Source organism: Condylura cristata, unplaced genomic scaffold, assembly GCF_000260355.1.
Source record: "Condylura cristata isolate star-nosed mole 26May11 unplaced genomic scaffold, ConCri1.0 scaffold00031, whole genome shotgun sequence".
NCBI lineage: Eukaryota > Metazoa > Chordata > Mammalia > Eulipotyphla > Talpidae > Condylura > Condylura cristata.
In genome coordinates, this window is record NW_004567132.1 from 7,410,682 (window position 1) to 7,430,915 (window position 20,234).

At 39.5% G+C, this 20,234-nt stretch overlaps 1 protein-coding gene across 1 annotated transcript in view; it reads right to left on the reverse strand.

The window, feature by feature from the left end:
- The window catches only part of USP34 (ubiquitin specific peptidase 34), a 216,771-nt gene extending 196,552 nt beyond the window's left edge, over positions 1–20,219 (reverse strand). Inside the window, exon 1 of the mRNA XM_004691429.2 lies at positions 20,101–20,219. Within this exon, the coding sequence (XP_004691486.1) occupies positions 20,101–20,143 (43 nt within the window). The 5' untranslated portion in view covers positions 20,144–20,219. The remainder of the gene's footprint in view (positions 1–20,100) is intronic.
- Positions 20,220–20,234: the final 15 nt, after the last annotated feature.

Below are 20,234 nucleotides of genomic sequence, written 5' to 3' on the forward strand. Positions count from 1 at the left end.
CACTACTGTTCTGCTCCCCACTCTGTCTCTGGTGAATCCACTCACCCCGCAAAACTCTGGCCTACACCCCAGGCCTTCTATCTATAAATAATAATATATCTTTACCAAAAACTGGTCCCTTCCTTATAGTGCAAAAGGTTAGTATGCAGCACTGCAAGCTAGCCACAGCTGCTAGTGCGAGTTCAATTCCCAGACTGGAGGTGGTCTACATGGTGAGGCACTCCTCTCCTGACCTGCCCGCTGCTCCCTCAGCTTTGTGGATCTGCCTGTTCTGCTCCCCACTTTGTATCTAGTGAATCCTCCCACTGCCCAAGCACCTCTAGCCTGTACCCCAGAGTTCTAAATGCATAAATAAGTGTAAATCTTAAAAAAAAAAAAAAAAAGAGCAGAAGGACAAAATAGTAATAAAAAACACAGAACAGAAACAGGGTAAGCGAATTAAAGCATTCTAAAACCTTGCTATTCAAAAGAATCATCTAAAAGAGTAAAGATTCTCAGGTAAAACTCTTTTTTTTTCTGTTTGGGAGTTCCTCAAACTGCTAAAGTGGAGCTTCCATATGACCTAGCAATCCCATTCCTAGATATCTACCCAAAACATACAAAAACACCGATTCTAAGATACCTGCACCATGTTTATTGCTGCTTTATTTACAACTGGAAAGACATGGAAACAACCCAAATGCCCAAAAGTAGATGACTGGATTAAAAAGATACACAATGGAATATTACTCAGCAACCAAAAAAATAAACACATGCCTCTTGCAGCAACATGGATGCAGCTGGAAAAGATCATGTTTAGTGAAATAAGCCAGAAAGAAAAGGGAAAATACTGGATGGTTTCACTCATAGCAGGAGTATAACAGACCAGGCGAGAAATAATAATAAAGTTATATACCAGAGACATTTTATGGGGGTGAGGTGGGGAAAGGGTTCAAAAACAGTGAGGAGGAGGGAAATGCACTGGACTATGGTGATAGCACACAGGTGATTTGGTGATGGGAAGCCCACAGGGATTACAACTGAGATGGAAAAATGTACAAAATGATATAAAAACTCCATACATATGTGGAGTTATATATGTACATACATATAAAACACACATACCACTTTTAAAAATCTGCTTTTTTTAGAAAATCTCCAGGTGATTCCAGTGCACACTAAAGTTCCAGAGGCAGTATTTTTTTTATTATTTTACAAAAGTTTATTTTTACATCATTTTGTACATTTTTTTTCCATCTCAATTGTAATCCCCGCGGGTTTCCCATCACCAAGTCACCCGTTTGCCATCACCATAATCCTGTGCATTTCCCTCCCCACCCCCTTGTTTTTGATCCCATTCCCCACTCCACCCCCACAAAATGTCTCTGGTATATGGTTGTTCATTATTCTTGTTATTTTCTCGCCTGGTCCATTATACTCCTGCTATAGGTGAAGTCATCTGGTATTTTTCCTTTTCTTTCTGGCTTATCTCACTAAGCATGATCTTTTCCAGCTCCATCCAAATTGCTGCAAAAGACATGTGTTTCTCTTTTTTGGTTGCTGAGTAATATTCCATTGTGTATATGTACCACATCTTTTTAATCCAGTCATCTACTTTTGGGCATTTGGGCTGCTTCCATGATTTTCCAATTGTAAATAAAGCAGCAATAAACATGGGGGTGCAGGTATCTTTTTCAATCAGTGTTTTTGTGTCTTCTGGGTAGATACCTAGGAGTGGGATTGCTGGGTCATAGGGAAGCTCCATGTTTAGCAGTTTGAGGAACCTCCAAACAGTTTTCCATAGTGGTTGTACTAGTTTGCATTCCCACCAGCAGTGCAGGAGAGTTCCTTTTTCTCCACATCCTCACCAACATTTGTTGTTGCTCGTTGTTTGAAGATGTGCCATTCTCACTGGGGTGAGGTGGTATTTCATTGTGGTTTTAATTTGCATCTCCCTTATTACGAGTGATGTTGAACATTTTTTCATATGCCTGTTGGCCATCTGCATTTCCTCTTTGGAGAAGTGTCTTTTTAGCTCTACTGCCCATTTTTTGATGGGGTTGTTTACTTTATTTTTGTTGAGTTTCATCAGTTCTCCGGATATTTTTGTGATTAGTCCTTTATCACTACTTTAGCGTGAGAAAATGTTTTCCCAATTAGTGGGCTGTCTGTTTGTTTTTAGTAATGTCTCTTGCTGTACAGAAACTTGATGTAGTCCCATCTATTTATCTTTGCCTTCACTATTGTGGCGTTGGGTGCTCTGTCTTTAAAGATGTCGCCGAAGTGTATTTTGACCCATCTTTGCTTTCCAGAGGCAATATTTTAAGGTGAGAAAAGTAGCAAAATATACTTCAATGGGAAAAATTCACATAACTAAGCAAGATTCAGGTAATGAAATAAGCAAACACAAGAGAAATTATTCTGTTTCACTTCTCCTGAATTTGAGGAAAAAGAATACTTAAACAGATATGGCCAGCATTAAGTTAAAGATATTGGCCCTTAAGCTCAGAAAACAAGTGTAGATCAGAAATATATTCTAGAATCATCTGAAAGTTGAAGTCATGGGAACAAATTGAGCCCTTAGTTCTATAATACTTCTTCAAAAAAATGCACAGCAAAGGACTAAACCTTGAGAAATATCTAACCCTAAAGGATTAGAGTAATGAAATCCTGAGTAATGAAAGGGAAATTTTTAAGACTATACAGTACAGTAGTTATCAAACTTGTTTTCAGTGCTCCTTTCCATATTTGGGGTTAAAGCTTGGAAAATGTGTATTAGTTTATAAACAAATACATTACCTTAATGTTCTCCATTTAAAAAAAAAAATCAGTAACTTGAGTGACCATAATTTAAATCTGGGAAGCTTGAGTATTTTTCAATCAGAATACAGTTGGATTCTCATTAACTAATTCTGTATTCTGTGCTGTCACAATGTTTGGTTTATATAAAATATATGAAGAAAAACCAAAGATCTGAATGTAAAAATGGGAATATTTTAATAGACTTGTGAGGTAAGTTGGGATTACACCAAAACTCAGTAAATGTTAACTTTTTTAAAGAATTATTTATTATTTATGCATACAAGAACTGTAGTACAGGCCAGAGCTTGAGGGAGTGATAGAATTCACCAGAGACAGAGGAGCAGGACAGGCATATCTTCTAAAGTACACTTCTGAGGGGAACTGTGGGGAAGACAGGAGTGGTCTGCTACACCATGCAAGTCACCTCCCTGGCTGGGGACTGAACTCAGGATGCAGTAGCTGGGGATAGCTTCACAGTGCTGCACTTTAACCTGTTACACCACCAGGGAGGGCAGAATGTTGTTTAAGATAAATTACAATGTAAAATCTCAAATCCTATCAGTATTTAACAGTCATCTATCTTGCTCTCTAAAATAGATCTTTTGCCCATAAATGACTGACTGCTAGATCATGCATTGGTAAGCCCCAAAATGTTTATTAAATTATGCATTAAGTTGCAGATCTTTCAAATGCTAAGACATTTCATTACACAATATCAAAAAAATGACATCAACTTTCCCCAGCAACCTCATCAGAAAAATCTCTTTAATTACTGAACAGCTGTCAGATTCACAGTGCCTGGTACAAGTTTTCCAAAATTTGTTATTTTTATTTGAAAGCTCAACATTATCACTGGTAACTAACACCATCAGTTTTAGTTGTTTAAAATGACAAGATGTCCTTCATTATTCCAGAGAATGGCAACCAAATACCCAAAAAAAATAAACTTTGAGAAATTCTTCCAAATTGTGTTCTTCCAGTACACAATTCAATCAAATGAGTACATGTTCTTAAGAAAATCATCTTACCGCAATATGCAGGATAAAAGTTTTTTATTTACTTCTCATTTCAGATTTAATAAAATAGTAATTGTTTCTTCAAAGCAATCAATTTTTTCTATAGAGCAAATGCCTGGCAGTGAAAATTAAATTAACTACTAACACCACTGCCTTATATCCTGCTTTGTGTCCAGCAGCTTCCTCTACTATGTCTGTGCACTATCAATAAAAATGTTAACTGAAGGCAAATATTGTTATAACTCTGATAGATTTCCAGGAGTACATAGACCATACTTTGAGAACCAATGATGGAACCAAATATATAAATTTAATAATAAAGATTATCTAAAATAAAAGATACCCCAACAGAAAAGTAAAATTATATCTATTCACAAATAACAAGATCTTGCATATAAAAAATACGAAGGAATTCACTAAAGAAAATTAGAACTAACAAACAACAAAGTCGTAAGATCAATCTACAAAGTCATTTGTATTTCTATAACTAGTAATGATCAAAAGTAAATTTTAGTGAACAATCCCCTATTTATACCAGCATAAAAAAAAACTTGGGATTTGTTTTGGGCATTTAATAAGTACAAAATTTACACTGTGAAAATTATAAGATACTATTGAAAAAATATCAAACAAATAAAAAGATATCCCTGTTCATGATCAGAAGGTACCTCCCAACTTGATCAAGAGTCATCATAGTTCATATCTGATGAGCAGATCCTAAAATTCTTGTGACCCAGAAGAGTCAAGAGATTTTGAAAAAGAAGAAAGTTAGAAGACTGGCATTTTCCAATTTCCAATCTTACTAAAAAGCTTGATTACTAAAATCAAGAAAGCATAGTGTTGACATAAGGATAAACATGGGAGTCCTGAGATAAATCCATGTTTTCTATGGTGAACTGCTTTCAACAAAGATGCCAAAACCACCCAGTGAGGTATGTCTTTTCCACAAAGGATGCTGGAACAACTTTATAGCTTCATGTGAAAGAATATAGTTGGACCCTCACCTCATACCATGCACAGAGAATCATTCAAAATGAATCAGAGACCTAATAAATTGTAAGAGCCCAAACTACACAAAACTTGTTTAAGAAAATGCAGGATAGGCCCTCCCTGGTGGCGCAGCGGGTTAAAGCACTGCACTGAGAAGCTAAAGCCACTTCCGCATGAGTTCGATTCCCGCCTGCCCTGGAGGTGACCACATGGTGTGGCAGACCTCTCCTGACCCACCCGCTGCTCCCCTCAGCAGTGTGCTTCGTCGATCTGCCTGTTCTGCTCCCCACTCTGTCTCTGGTGAATCCTCTCACCCTCCACATCTCTGGCCTGTACCCCAGTTCTGTACAAATAAATAAATAAATATTTAAAAAAAAAAAAAAAGAAAATGCAGGATAAGTCTTCATGCCTTTGGATTTGGCAGATTCTCAGATATGGCACCAAAAGTAATAAACAAATTGAACTTCATCAGTATTAAAACCTTTTATGCTTCAGAGCTTCCCTGGTGGCACAACAGGTTAAAGCACAGCACTATGAAGCTGCCTGCAGCCACTGCAGCATGAGCTCCATTCCCTGCCAGAGATGTGATCCATATGGCACAGCAGACCTCTCCTTTCTCTCCTACTGCTCCCCTCAGCAGTGCAATTAGTCTTTCTACTTCTTCTGCTTCCCAGAATCCTCTCTGGTGAATTCTCTCACTGCTCCTATCCCTCTGGCCTGTACCCAAAATCAATCTTTGGGAGGGGAGGAGGTTTTAGTGATGGCAGCAGTCCTTCTGCCCACCTGTGCCTAGGCAAGTGCTCCTTTCCACCAACTCTCTCCCTCCATAGGGCAGAAACCTCTTGCCTGATGGTGACTTGTACCCTGTCTGGACTTCTCTTCAGTGACTTCCCTCAGTGGAGGCCACTCTCCTCCACTGAGAGTGCCTGCAACCATGCAGGACTCTCAGCATACCTGCCCCTTTCAGGGCAACTGTTCCTGTTAATACTGCTGTTTGGAGTACCCATGTAATGTTAAGGGTTTTCACGCTTATTTATAAAGCAGTTATATTCTTCTTACCCAAAAGAAATCTTACAAAGAACCCCAACTTACAGAACAAAACAAAATGGGCTTTTCACTTTGAAACAAGGGAAAAGATTCCAAAGTTCCATTCATCTGAGATTAATCCACTCTAAGAACAGTTTATAATCCAAAAATTCTATTTAGCAACACTGGAGAAAGAAGGACCAGATCGTGTAGTTTGCCACCAGTCTCATCCCTCAAAGTTGACAAAAAACATACCTACCTTTTCCACAAAGACAGCAGGACAGTATCACATATTGTCATTTGCCTTGATATAATAAAAATGTCCTGTCTGTATCATTTCCAGAAAAAGTGAGCTTAGCTTCTCCACAGAGGAACTCATCAAAACCATACACCAGTTTAGCAAGGTAGCAGGATATACAATCAACACACAAAAGTCAGAGGCTTTCCTATACACAAACAACCAATCAGAAGAAGCAGAGAAAAAAAAAAATCCCCTTTTCAATTAAAACAAAAAGAATCAAATACCTGGGAGTCAACCTAACAAAGGAGATAAAAGACTTCTACAAAGAAAATTACAAAACACTGTTAAAAGAAATACAAGAAGACACCATGAAATGGAAAGACATCCCTGTTCATGGATCGGGAGAGTTAACATCAAAATGGACATCCTGCCAAAAGCAATAGACAGATTTAATGCCATCCCCATAAAAATCTCAATGACATTCTTCAAAGAAATAGAAAAAATGTTGATGAGATTCATATGGAACAACAAAAAGCCTCGAATAGCCAAAACCCTCATGTCTAAGAAAAATCAAAATGGAGGCATTACAATCCCAAACTTCAAGCTGTACTACAAAGCAATAATAATCAAAACTGCATGGTACTGGAATAAGAACAGAAATACAGACCAGTGGATTCAAATAGAAAACCCAGATATGAACCTACAAGTTTATGGACAGCTAATTTTTGATAAAGGAGCAAAGAAGGTACAATGGAACAAAGAAAATTTGTTCAGCAAGTGGTGCTGGGAAAACTGGGAAGCTACATGCAAAAAAAATGAAACTAGATCACTGCCTCACTCCAGTCACAAAAATCAACTCGAAGTGGATTAAAGACCTAGACATAAGAACGGAAACCATAAAATACCTAGAAGCAAAGATGCATCAAACACTACATGACATACACTTCAGCGACATCTTTAAAGACAGAGCACCCAACGCCACAATAGTGAAGGCAAAGATAAATAGATGGGACTACATCAAGTTAAAGAGCTTCTGCACAGCAAAAGAGACATTACAAAAAGCAAACAGACAACCCACTAATTGGGAAAACATTTTCTCACACAAAAATAGTGATAAAGGACTGATCACAAAAATATACGGAGAACTGATGAAACTCAACAAAAATAAAGTAAACAACCCCATCAAAAAATGGGCAGAAGAGCTAAAAAGACACTTCTCCAAAGAGGAAATGCAGATGGCCAACAAGCATATGAAAAAATGTTCAACATCACTCGTAATAAGGGAGATGCAAATTAAAACCACAATGAAATACCACCTCACCCCAGTGAGAATGGCACATCTTCAAACAACGAGCAACAACAAATGTTGGTGAGGATGTGGAGAAAAAGGAACTCTCCTGCACTGCTGGTGGGAATGCAAACTAGTACAACCACTATGGAAAACTGTTTGGAGGTTCCTCAAACTGCTAAACATGGAGCTTCCCTATGACCCAGCAATCCCACTCCTAGGTATCTACCCAGAAGACACAAAAACACTGATTGAAAAAGATACCTGCACCCCCATGTTTATTGCTGCTTTATTTACAATTGGGAAAACATGGAAGCAGCCCAAATGCCCAAAAGTAGATGACTGGATAAAAAAGATGTGGTACATATACACAATGGAATATTACTCAGCAACCAAAAAAGAGAAACACATGTCTTTTGCAGCAATTTGGATGGAGCTGGAAAAGATCATGCTTAGTGAGATAAGCCAGAAAGAAAAGGAAAAATACCAGATGACTTCACCTATAGCAGGAGTATAATGGACCAGGCGAGAAAATAACAAGAATAATGAACAACCATATACCAGAGACATTTTGTGGGGGTGGAGTGGGGAATGGGATCAAAAACAAGGGGGTGGGGAGGGAAATGCACAGGATTATGGTGATGGCACATGGGTGACATGGTGATGGGAAACCCGCGGGGATTACAATTGAGATGGAAAAAAAATGTACAAAACGATGTAAAAATAAACTTACAAAATTTAAAAAATATATATGGAAAATAATGGACAATGAAAACATTCAGTTGATGCTTGGAAATATTTATCATTAAAGTGATTGAATTAAAAAAAAAGTGAGCTTAGCTTAACATAAGTTATTTAATGTCATGCCAATTTCTATCATCTTTTCATTCATTTCAAGGCCATTATTTAATAGAATGGAATCTGCCCAGATCTGGATATTTTAATCCAAAACTACTGACAAAGCTTTCATTATTCCTCACCAACTTAAAACTAGATTCTTCTACTAAATACAAGATTTTCCTCCCAGTCCTGTAATTCCCCTTAAGAGAGAGGGTGGAGGCCCTCCCCGGTGGTGCAGCGGGTTAAAGCACAGCACTGAGAATCTAAAGCGGCTTCCGCATGAGTTCGATTCCCACCTGCCCTGGAGGTGACCACATGGCATGGCAGACCTCTCCTGACCCGCCCGCTGCTTCCCTCAGCAGTGTACTTCGTCGATCTGCCTATTCTGTTCCCCACTCTGTCTCTGGTGAAGCCTCTCACTGCCCCTGAGCCTCTGGCCTGTACCCTAGTTCTGTATGCACAAATAAATCTTTAAAAAGAGAGAGAGGGGGTGGAAACAAAGTATTATTAGAGAAAAACCGCACTCTGCTGACCACCAACTCTATGATACCACTCTATCAAGCATTTGATCCACTGTCTTCTCACTCTGAACACTCCAAAAGCTCTACTGTCTTAAACATTTTCTTAAGCTTCACTTTATTCTGAGCTAGTATTTTCACATTTATCATTTGTTACAGAGCCAGTCTCAGTAATTAGAATACAATGCTAGTTCCTGCATGTGGGAGCGAAAGTATTTAGAGTAAGGAGGACTTTCCTATTTTGTCTTGTGGATTAGAATCTGTAGATTACTAAAACAGTCCCCCACACCTACAAATCAAATTAAAAAACTCTCAAGTCTATACAATGATGCTCAAATGTTAAAAGGGTCAATTTTTAAAGTTGTATCATTTTGCCAGATTTCCTTCCAGATATGCTATTACATGAGCTACTCAGCAATCTGACTTCCAAGGTGATAATCAGATAACTACCCGGAGAACTGGTAAAATATTTATGACCAAATATTGGAATAGTACCTACCTGGAGCCATTAACAAGTATAGTAAGTGCATACCAATATATGAGGTGCCTACATCTTAATAAAAACCATAGAGCAACATGTAATTAGTTTATTTACAAAAAGTAATGTATCTAAGATAAAAAGAATGACATATAAACAATAATTTCTCTGGTAAAGTTAAGTTTCAGGTCCTCTTAATATTCTTCATTTTCTCTACCACTGACTTTTATCTTTCTACCAGCTATGTTTAGTCTTTTTTAGAAGGATGAAAGTAACTTTTACTGAACTACTTTCATCCTTCTGAAAAAGACTAAATATCTGATAAATAATAACAGTGTTGTTTTCTCCTGCCACCAAATACCATATATCACACTTTCAGGGATTTAAAACAGATTATAATGAAGCATTCACAACTAATAATGATATCCAAAGCCTCCTTGATGGTGCAAGGGGTTAAGTCACGGCACTATGAAGCGATCCCCAGCTGCTAAGGCAACCAGCTGCTAAGGCAACGTTGCTGACCCACATAGCACAGCAGACCTCTTCTATTTTGACTGCTGCTCTGCTCCCCTCAGCAGTGTATTTCAGGTAATCTGTTCTGCTCCCCATTCTGTCTCTGGTGAATTCTCTCACTCTCCTGCATCTCTGGCCCACAACCCTGCTCTTGTATGCATAAATAAACAAATCTTTAAAAAGTAAATTTAAAAAATGACATCCAATTTCGAACACAGGAGAGTTAATCAAGTAGCAATACTGGAATCAAACTCTTTTTTTTGTTAAAGGTTGATTTTTTTTTAAAAAAGATTTATTTATTCATACAGAACTGGGGTACAGGCCAGAGATGCCAAGGGTGAGAGGATTCACCAGAGACAGAGCAGGGAGCAGAACAGGCAGATCGACGAAACACACTGCTGAGGGGAGCAGCAGGCGGGTCAGGAGATGTCTGCAATGCCATGTGGATCTCCTCAGGGGCAGGTGGGAATCGAACTCATGTGGAAGTGGCTTAAGCTTCTTAGTGCTGTGCTTTAACCTGCTACGCCACCAGGGAGGGCCCTGGAATCAAACTCTTTACATTATGCATTAGCTCAAATCAACTATTCCCACAAATTTGCCCAATTATCTTCTGCAAATAGCCTCTTTGCTGAATGTTTTGCTCCCCTCCTTGCCAAACCACTCATTGTAGTTCAGTTGCTCACAGTTACCAAGTCTTTAGTTCAAACATTCTGAAAGGCAAAATCTGACAGTTCAACAGCAACCTCTGCAACCATCAGGTGAGGCGTTTATCTCTCAATCAGTAAAAATTAGGTCTTCCAGGGGATGTAAACAAGGTATGTTCCCTAAAAAGGTTATGACTGGAGAGAGGGGAAACCTGACTTCTACCACAATAAAGAAAGCACAAGAGGATGCCAGGTTTACTACATCAATTCTCAATTAATTGTATAACCAACATTTGAAGATTGTTTTTAATTTCTATGGAATTTGAGAAGAAAAAAAAATACATTGATATGTGTTAATTACATTGAAGTGGGGGGGAAGCCTCCTGGTGACCTATGGGTTAAATACCAGAGCTCTCACCACTTTGGCCTAAATTCAATCCTCAGCCAGGGAGCTAATCCACACAGGCACAGCAACCACTCCTGTCTCACCTACTGCTCCCCTTAGCAGTGTGCATGTCAGTGAATCCACCTATTTTGATCTCCATACTGTGTCTGGTAAATCCTCTCACCAACCCACCACCACCACACCTCTGTCCTACACCACAGTTCTTATATGTGTAAGTAAATGTTTTTATTAAAAAACCCTCTAATTAGAATACCAAAATTAAAAAGCAAACAATTCAGGAAAAAAAATATATGAGGTAAATATGACTAAGATTGATACATTTAACAAGTGAACAATTTCTATGTTAATAACAGATTATTAAAGCCTTAAGAGGGAGAGAGCGAGAAGGACAGTGACACACACATAGATTAATACTGTAAATAAGAAAAGCAAATACGGGACCTTCTGGTGATGCAACCGGTTAAAGGGCAGCACTATGAGGCTATCTGTAGCCACTGTAGCATAAGTTCAATTCCCAACCAAGGTGACTCACAAGGCAAGGCAGACCTCTCCTGTCTCGCCAGCTGCTCCCCTCAGTAGTGTACATTGTTGAGCTGCCTTTCCTACTCCCCAATCTGTCTCTACTTAAGCCTCTCACCCTCTGCATCTCTGACCTGTACCCCAGTTTTGTATGCATACATAAATCTTAAAAAAAATCCACAAGGATACTTATTCGCATTATTTACAATATGGTAGAACTGAAAACAAACAGAGAAGTGTTAAATTGTATAGAAAAGAGATCATTACAAGGACCTCCCTGGTGACCCAGAGGTAAAGAAACAAGGGGTGGGCCCTCCCTGGTAGTGCCATGGATTAAGGTACAGTACTATAAAACTAAAGCCACTTCAGCACAAGTTGCATTCCCAGCCAGAGAGCTGACCCACATGGCACCGCAGACCGCTCCTAGCTCACCCTCTGCTCCCCTCAGCAGCGTATACAATACATCTGCCTGTGCTGCTCCCTACTCTGTCTCTGGTGAATCCTCTCACCCCCCTGCACCTCTGGCCTGCACCCCAGATCTGTATGCATAAATAAATCTTAAAAAAAAAAAAAAAAGACACAGGCTATCAAGTCATCACTAGCCACTGCCGCACCAGCTCATTCCTAGCTAGTCAAGAAGTTTACCTACATGGTGCAGTAAACCACTCCTGTCTCACCCACGGCCCTCAGCAGTGTATTTCAGCAGACCTGCCTGTACTGTTTCCCACTCAGTCTCTGGTGAATCCTCTCACTCATACACCTCTAGGCTACAACCCAGTTCTTGTATGCAGAATTTTTTTTTTTTAAAAGGGATTATTGCACAAAGTTGTTTTCAAATAAATTAATAAGAAATGACCAAACTGGAGCCTCCTGGTGGTGCTTGAGTTAAAAAAGACTGCTTCAAGCTATTACCAGCAACTGCAAGCACTAGTTTACACCATCCCCCAACTCCCCTTACACACACACACACACACACACACACACACACACACACACACACACACATACATACATACATACATCACCATCACCACCACCCCACCCCACAGCCGCTGACCCTCAAGGCACAGCAGATCTCTCCAGCCTCACCCCCTGCAGTACAACTGCCTATTATGCTCCCTGTGGGCTCACTCTAGTGAATCCTGTTACACATGTATCGCGCCCATCCCCTTGCACCTAGTCTAGCTGACACCCCCAGTTCTTGTATGCATAAGTAAATAAATCTATTAGGAAAAAAAGGAACCAAATTGTTAGGTGAAACATGCTTTAAAAAATTTATATATATATTTATATATATATATATATACACACACACACACACATCTCAATTTTTTTAATGTAAATATGTAGCAAAAAAAGGGAATATATTTTAAAACATCAAAGGGAATGTTCACTAGATAAGACAATGAGTAACAATAGTTTTCAATGAAGAGATGAGACTTTCATTAATGATCTATGCAACCCTTATAATTAGAAAGAAAAATTAAAGAGATAGCCCAGCCTACCTCAGCCAAGTCATTAATGTGAAGTTTCTCAATTTCTGAAAATTTCTAATCAATACACAATTTATTCCTAAGAAATATTTACAAAACAGAGTCCCCCCGGTGGTGCAACATGTTAAAGTGTAACACTATCTGTAGTCACTGCAGGAGTTACATCCCCACCAGCAGGTGACCCATATGCCACAGCAGACCTCTCCTGACCCACTTGCTGCTCCCCTCATCAGTGTACTTGAGTAATTCTGTTCCGTACTCTATCTCTGGTGATCCTCTCACCCCTCTGCACTTCTGGTATGTACTTGTATACATAAATAAATTAATCTTAAAAAAAAAAATACAGGGGCCCTCCCTGGTGGTGCAATGGGTTAGGACTCAGCACTGCAAGCTAGCCACAGCCACTTCGTGTGAATTCGATTCCCAGCGGTTATTATCCACATAATGCAGCAGACCTGTCTTGCCTGCTGCTCCCTTCAGTAGTATACTATGTCGACCTGCCTGTTCTACTCCCCACTGTCTCTGGTGAAATCTTCTCACCACCCCTGCACCTCTAGCCTATACCCCAGTTCTGTATGCATAAATAAATAAACCTTAAAAAAAATACAAACACAGATACTATTAAACTAACATAAGAAACATTAAGCTATTTCATGAAAAGTGGTTAGCTACCAGCTGTCATCATTGACAGTGAAATATGCAGTAACAGTGAAATATGCAGAGACAATCTGAATATTAATAATAAAATTTCTAATGCTTTGTTTGTTATTTATAAAAATAACTGAATTGAAATTGTGAACAGTACTGTGCTAACACATTATTTTAAATAGTTAACTAGTTTAAGAGAATACACACCTAATAAATGTGTAAAAAAGACAAAAAAATAAAATACACACTTAGCAAGATTAATTTACTAAATAAAAATCTGTAATTTAGAACTTTATAGGCCCTCCCTGGTGGTGCAGCAGGTTAAAGCACTGCACTAAGAAGCCTAAGCCACTTCCACATGAGTTCGCATGAGTTCTATTCCCGCCTGCCAGGGAGGAGATCCATATGGCACAGCAGACCTCTCCTGTTTTTCTCCCGCTGCTCCCCTCAGCAATGTACTTCATTGATCTGCCTGTTCTGCTCCCCACTCTGTCCCTAGTGAATCCTCTCACCCCCGGCATCTCTGGCCTGTACCCCAGTTCTGTATGAATAAACAGATCTTTAAAAAATAAATAAAATTTAGAGTTTTATATTATAGCAAAGTCAAATTTCCAACTTTAGAATTAAGTACCTGGCAAAAAAGTCATGTCAGTAACATTTTAATTGTTCAATGCTTATGTTCTTACAATATCTAAAGGACCTTAGGAATGTGTGGTTTATAACAAAACTGACCATTGACAAACAATATAAAATAGATTTACATGTATTTCATTCATTTACTACCTCATTTAAATTCCCACTACAATCACCAATGGAATTATACCTGAATTTTTTAAAATATCTGAAATTAGGGCCCTCCCTGGTAGCACAACAGGTTAAAGCGCAGCACTGTGAGTTTATGCAACCACTGCAGCACAAGTTTGATCCCAGGCCAGGAAGGTGACCCACACAGCATAGCAGAATTCTCCTGAACTGCCCACTGCTCCCCTCAGCAGTGTACCTCCTCAATCTGCCTATTCTGTCCCCCAGTCTGGTCTCTGGTGAATCCTCTCACCCAACCCCCCGCTCCCACACTTCTGACCTTTACCCCAGTTCTGTATGCATAAATAAATAAACCTTAAAAATATATACCTGAAATTATAGTAAATATTAGCCAAACAGCATACTCATAATGTCTTCCATCCAAACAGAGCATTGTAAAGTTTATACAACATCGTGTAACTATTAAAAGTTCATGGGCTTTCAACAATGAGATACCACCTCACCCCAGTGAGAATGGCACATCTTCAAACAACGAGCAACAACAAATGTTGGTGAGGATGTGGAGAAAAAGGAACTCTCCTGCACTGCTGGTGGGAAAGCAAACTGGTACAACCACTATGGAAAACTGTTTGGAGGTTCCTCAAACTGCTAAACATGGAGCTTCCCTATGACCCAGCAATCCCACTCCTAGGTTATCTACCCAAAAGACACAAAAACACTGATTCAAAAAAACACCTGTACCCCCATGTTTATTGCTGCTTTATTGACTACAGGAAAGACATGGATCAACCCAAATGCCCAAAAGTAGATGACTGGATTAAAAAGATATGGTATATATACACAATTGCTGGGATATTATTCAGCAACCAAAAAAGATAAATACATGCCTTTTGCAGCAACAGGGATAGAGCTGGAAGGGATCATACTTAGTGAAATAAGCCAGAAAGAAAAGGAAAAATACCAGATAGTTTCACTCATAGCAGGAGGATAAAGGACCAGGCGAGAAAATAGTAATAAGGAGTAATAATAAATATATGTGTGTATACACACACATATATTCCCCACAGGTGGATATAATCCCACACAGGTGGATTGGGGAATGTTATCAATAATGGTCTGGGGAATGTACTGGACTACGGTGATAGCACACGGGTGAATTGGTGATGGGAAGCCCATGGGGATTACAACTGAGATGGAAAAAGGCACAAAATGATGTAAAAATAAACTATTATACTGTTAAAAAAAAAAAAAGTACGTAGGCTTTCAGCCAGACCAAAGATTAAATTTTGTTCAAATCCTCGATCTATCAAACACAGTCATGTAATCCTAAGCAAGTGATGGAAACTTTAAACCTTTGTGTTAAATACCCAACACAAACTGCTCAATAAAGGACTGGGCTTTGAAATATAAAATGCAGGGCCTGCCTGGCCCTGCCTGGTGGCCCTGAGGGTTAGGACGCAGCACTGCATGCTGGCTGCAGCCACTTCAGTGTGAGTTGAATCCCCAGCCCCAGAGGTGATCCACATGACATGGCAGACCTCTCCTGCCTCCCCTGCTGCTCCACTCAGCAGTGTACTTCATCTGCCTGTTCTGCTCCCCACTCAGTCTCTGGTGAAGTCTCTCACCGCCCCTGCACCTCTGACCTTTACCCAGTTCTGTAAGAATAAATAAATCTTTTTAAAAATAAAGATAAAATAAATAAATGCAGGGCCCTTCCTGGTGGCACAACAAGTTAAAGCACAGCAGTTATGAGGCTATCTGTAGCCACTGCAGCATGGGTTGGTTCCCTGGGGGGCACAGGGGTGACCCACATGGCATGGCAGATCTCTCCTACTGCTCCCTTCAGCAGTAAATTCAGTACTTCTGCCTAATCTGCTCCCCACTCTGTTTTCTGTTTCTGATGAATCCTCTCACCCCCCCTCCTGCACTTCTGGCCTGTACCCCAGTTCTTGTATGCATAAATAAATCTTTAAAAAAATTAAACTGCAGGAGCTTCCCTGTTGGCCAGCCAAGGAAGCAACCCACATGGCACAGCAGACCTCTGCTGTCTTGCCCACTGGTCCTCTCAGCAGTGTATTTCAGTCAATCCGCCTGCTCTGTTCCCCACTTGGTCTCTGGCGAATCCTCACCTCTCACCCTCCCACCCCCGTACCTGGGGCCTGTACCCCAGTTGTTCTTGTATGCATAAATAAAATCTTTATAAAAAATTCAAGCTGAACTATTTTACAAATACTATCATCAGAGTGTCTTGAGTTCTAGCATAAATTGTCCACAAAGTAGGAGATATTTTGCAAACCATTTAGCCTTTCTAAGATTCAATTTCTTCACCTTTAAAATTCGGATACCAACACTTGCTCCAGTCTATCTCAAAGTAATTAGGAGGGAGAAGTGATTTGTCCATTTTAAACATTTAGTGAACTATATTTCACTAAACATATAGAATAAAATCCACAAGGCACAAATGGATTAAAAGCAAACTTTCATGCTTTCAGAGAAATTTACCTTACCAAGGCAAATAATGACCTAGTGAGCTAGTTCTGGCAATGACCCAAAGCCTAAGTTCAGGCCTCCCAACTTCTCATCAATATTCAGAAATGCTCTAGAGTGTGTAAATGGGTTCACCTATGTAACTATATAAAATCAGCTAATTCAATACAACAGAATGAGCACAAATATAAATTTACATTTATTTACTAAACTAAATGCAACCCCACAAACTGAGAATAGCAAAATTCAGCCAATACCCTGCCAAGCTTTTAAAATGTCTTCCTTATTATCAACAAAACATTGAAAGGAACACAGAAACTAACATGTTAGTATTGGTGAGAATCATTATTCTAATATTAAAGCCAGATGTTATTTTGAAATCTAATTTCAAGTTTTAAGGTGTATGTCAAGACCATATTTAAAAGGGGTTTGAAGGGCCTCCCTGGTGGTGCAAGTAGTTAAATCTCAGCACTATCAAGTTATCACCAGCTACTGCAGCACAAATTCAGATTGCCAGCCAGGGAGCTAATTCACATGGTATAAGAGACCTCTCCTGTCTCACAGGCTGCTCCCCTCTGCAGTGTTATTTCAGTTGATCAGCCTGTTCTGTTCCCCAACTCTTGTCTCTGGTGAATCCTCTCACCTCCCCTACCACTTCTGGCCTATGCCCAGCTCTTGTGTGCATAAATAAATAAATCTTTAAAAACATAAAAAATGGGGTCTTAGGGGGATATCATCTACTTCCAAAACACAAAGTTGTAAACAATGTTACCTCAATATAAAGGGGGAAAAAAAAAAAAAAGAGCAGGGACACAGGGTCCTATGGGATCCTTGGCCCGGTTCAATGGGCCTGTAACCTGCTGGCAAAACTCAATACCTATTTATGGTTCCATGGTGAGAGTTTACAGCTTCAGATTCTCAGCAGGACTAGAGAGGTTTAACTGGCAATGTGAATAGTCTCATCAAAAATGGATGACAGTAAGTTCTTTTCAACCTCTTATTAGCAAGTTTTTATTTTACTTACAGACTCTGCCAGCTCTTATAATGAACATTCCATATGCAATTATTAACCTTATCAAAAACTGCTTATAAATATAAAGTTATACTATCCGCATTAGATTATACATGCACTGGTTTGTGCAGGCAACCTTCTTAAATTTTAAGTGTTGTAATTTTGACAACATGGGTTTTAAAATTTTTTCCCATAATTCTTTTCAGCATCAACTATAACACCATCCCCCAAAAAATTTCTCTTCTTGATTAGATCACTATGGGAAATATGTGGAGAAATGAATTCTGAATACATTATTGGGAGACATCAACTCTGGATTTTTAATCAAGGTTGAGTTGATGTTGATCTCTGAACAATCTATAAGAGGGCAGACAATAAGATTGCAAAAACTATAACCTGTTTCAATTCAACAAGTTTTATCAAGCTCCAACCATTATGCACCTACCCAATCAGAAATAAGTTATTCTCATGAGATATAACAATACCCTCTGTACTCAAGAAACTAAAGTGTCTTTTAAGTATGGAATACAGGAACTGTATTGGTAACAGCTTTAAAACAACTATGGGGGGAAGCAACTTCTAATATAGGCTGGTATAACCTAAATGCTGCTGAAGAAACTTTTTGAAAAAGGAAGCTGTCATTGTGAAATTAGTGTTTAAGGGTAGGAGACAAATTTTTAAACTAAGTCTTGAAGGAAATGGTAAGTAATTCTGTAATATTTTTATAGAAAATCCTCATTTGCTCATTAAAACAGGGGGTCTGTATGGCCAATTTTGTTATATTTACATAACAAAATAAAAGCTAAATTCTGTTTCAATTCTCATTTCTAAGCTTTCAAAAATCCATTACACCTTTGAGTTGTTTCTGAACAAGGTCCCTGGGGGTTTGCAAATAATCTTCAATAGATCTTTCATTTTGTCTCTTTTCAAAAGGTAACATTAACAAAACTGAGTTTCTTTAGATATATTTAATATTTTCCACGTTTAAACTAATTTTAAAATTAGCAATTATTAATTCGTTTTTCTTACTATGTATTACATAGCAAAGCTACTAATTTTCCAATCTTGAGCAAAGCCATAATCCTACAATTTATATGTAATACAAGTTTACTCAAACAAGTCTAAGAATTGATTATGTACTGCCATAATATGAACTGCCTGCACCAGAAATAAAAATCTCAAAATCATTACAAATAATCTGTTTTCTTGGAAATTTTAGAATGACACAAATATTGGAAAGTATAGTTTGAATATGTTCTAAAGCCTGTTTCCACCTGTCAGGAAGCAAATATGCAGCTCAAAGCAAACTATTCTATAGAACTTAAACTTTTTTAGTCCCTTTACCCATTACAGTAAAATACGAAAACAAATGTAAAATTCAAACAGAACACGGTACATTATACACGAATTAGAAAACAGGTAGTTTGGTAGTCTTTCGAAATATCACAAGCAACATAAATCCAAAACCCACACAAGCTGTTGGCAAGTAAGCATTTTCTCAGCAATTTTTTGTACATTCGTCTTTGATCTTGATTCACCACGACCAACTAGGCCTTTGGGCCCATAAGTATTTAACTTTCAATGTATCTTGTGTTTGTGTTTTTAAGCAAAAAAAAAAAAAAAAAAAAAAACTGTCTTACGAGGGCCATACATAAAGAAATTTTGCTAGAAAAGAGCAACAGAAGCTTTTTAATCATCAAAATTATAAGGAATAATAACGCTTTTCGTTCCAAGAAAATAGGCCATAAACTATCCTAGGATAGCTTATATAGTACAGTGCTCTTCTTGATATGAGGATTTACCACTAAAATGGCAAATAGCACACGAAGAAGAAACATCATCACCTGATTTTTTTAAATAGGTATGAAGATTCCCATCCTCACTAGCACAGTTCATTTTCAGCTATTTAAGGGCCAGCAGAAGGTTTTCATACACCCACACACCCCCCAAGGGAGGAGAAAACCACCAACCTCCTCCCAGGGAGTTTAAAGAAAATGAGCAGGTAAGAGGCCTGGGCAGCACGCTGAAATCAAAGAGGGCGGCTGAAGGGTCGGAGGGTCGGGAGTGCGGAGGCAAGCCCGCTCCGCGGAACCCACCTCCGTCACCTTCCAGGCAGGGCAAACGAGGCGAAGGTTCATTAGTGCCTTCGTTAATTGACACCTGTAATGAGGAAACTTTCCAAGAGCCGAGACCGCTTAGGCCCGGCCTAGCCGAAGCTCAGCCGCAGCCCCGCTCGGGCACCCAGGTAATCCGGCCGAGCTGGGCCCGAGGCGCCGCGGCGGCCGCGCCACCACCACGCACCTTCCCGGGGCGCTAGGCCCGCACGCCGCCGGGCTCGGTCGTCGCCGCCCGCAGGCCGCGGCAGACCAGGAAGGCCGGGGAGTGGCGCAGGGCCCCCAAACCGTGCACCCCAACAGGCCGCCACCGCGTCTACTTACTTTCATTTAACACCTCCACCAGGTCTGCGCAGTTCTCGCACATCGTTCGGCCGCCGCCCCCCCCCTCCCCCGCTTCGGATCGCACTGACTGATCCCGACCGGCGAGGGGGAGGGGAGAGAGGCGGAGGAGGGGG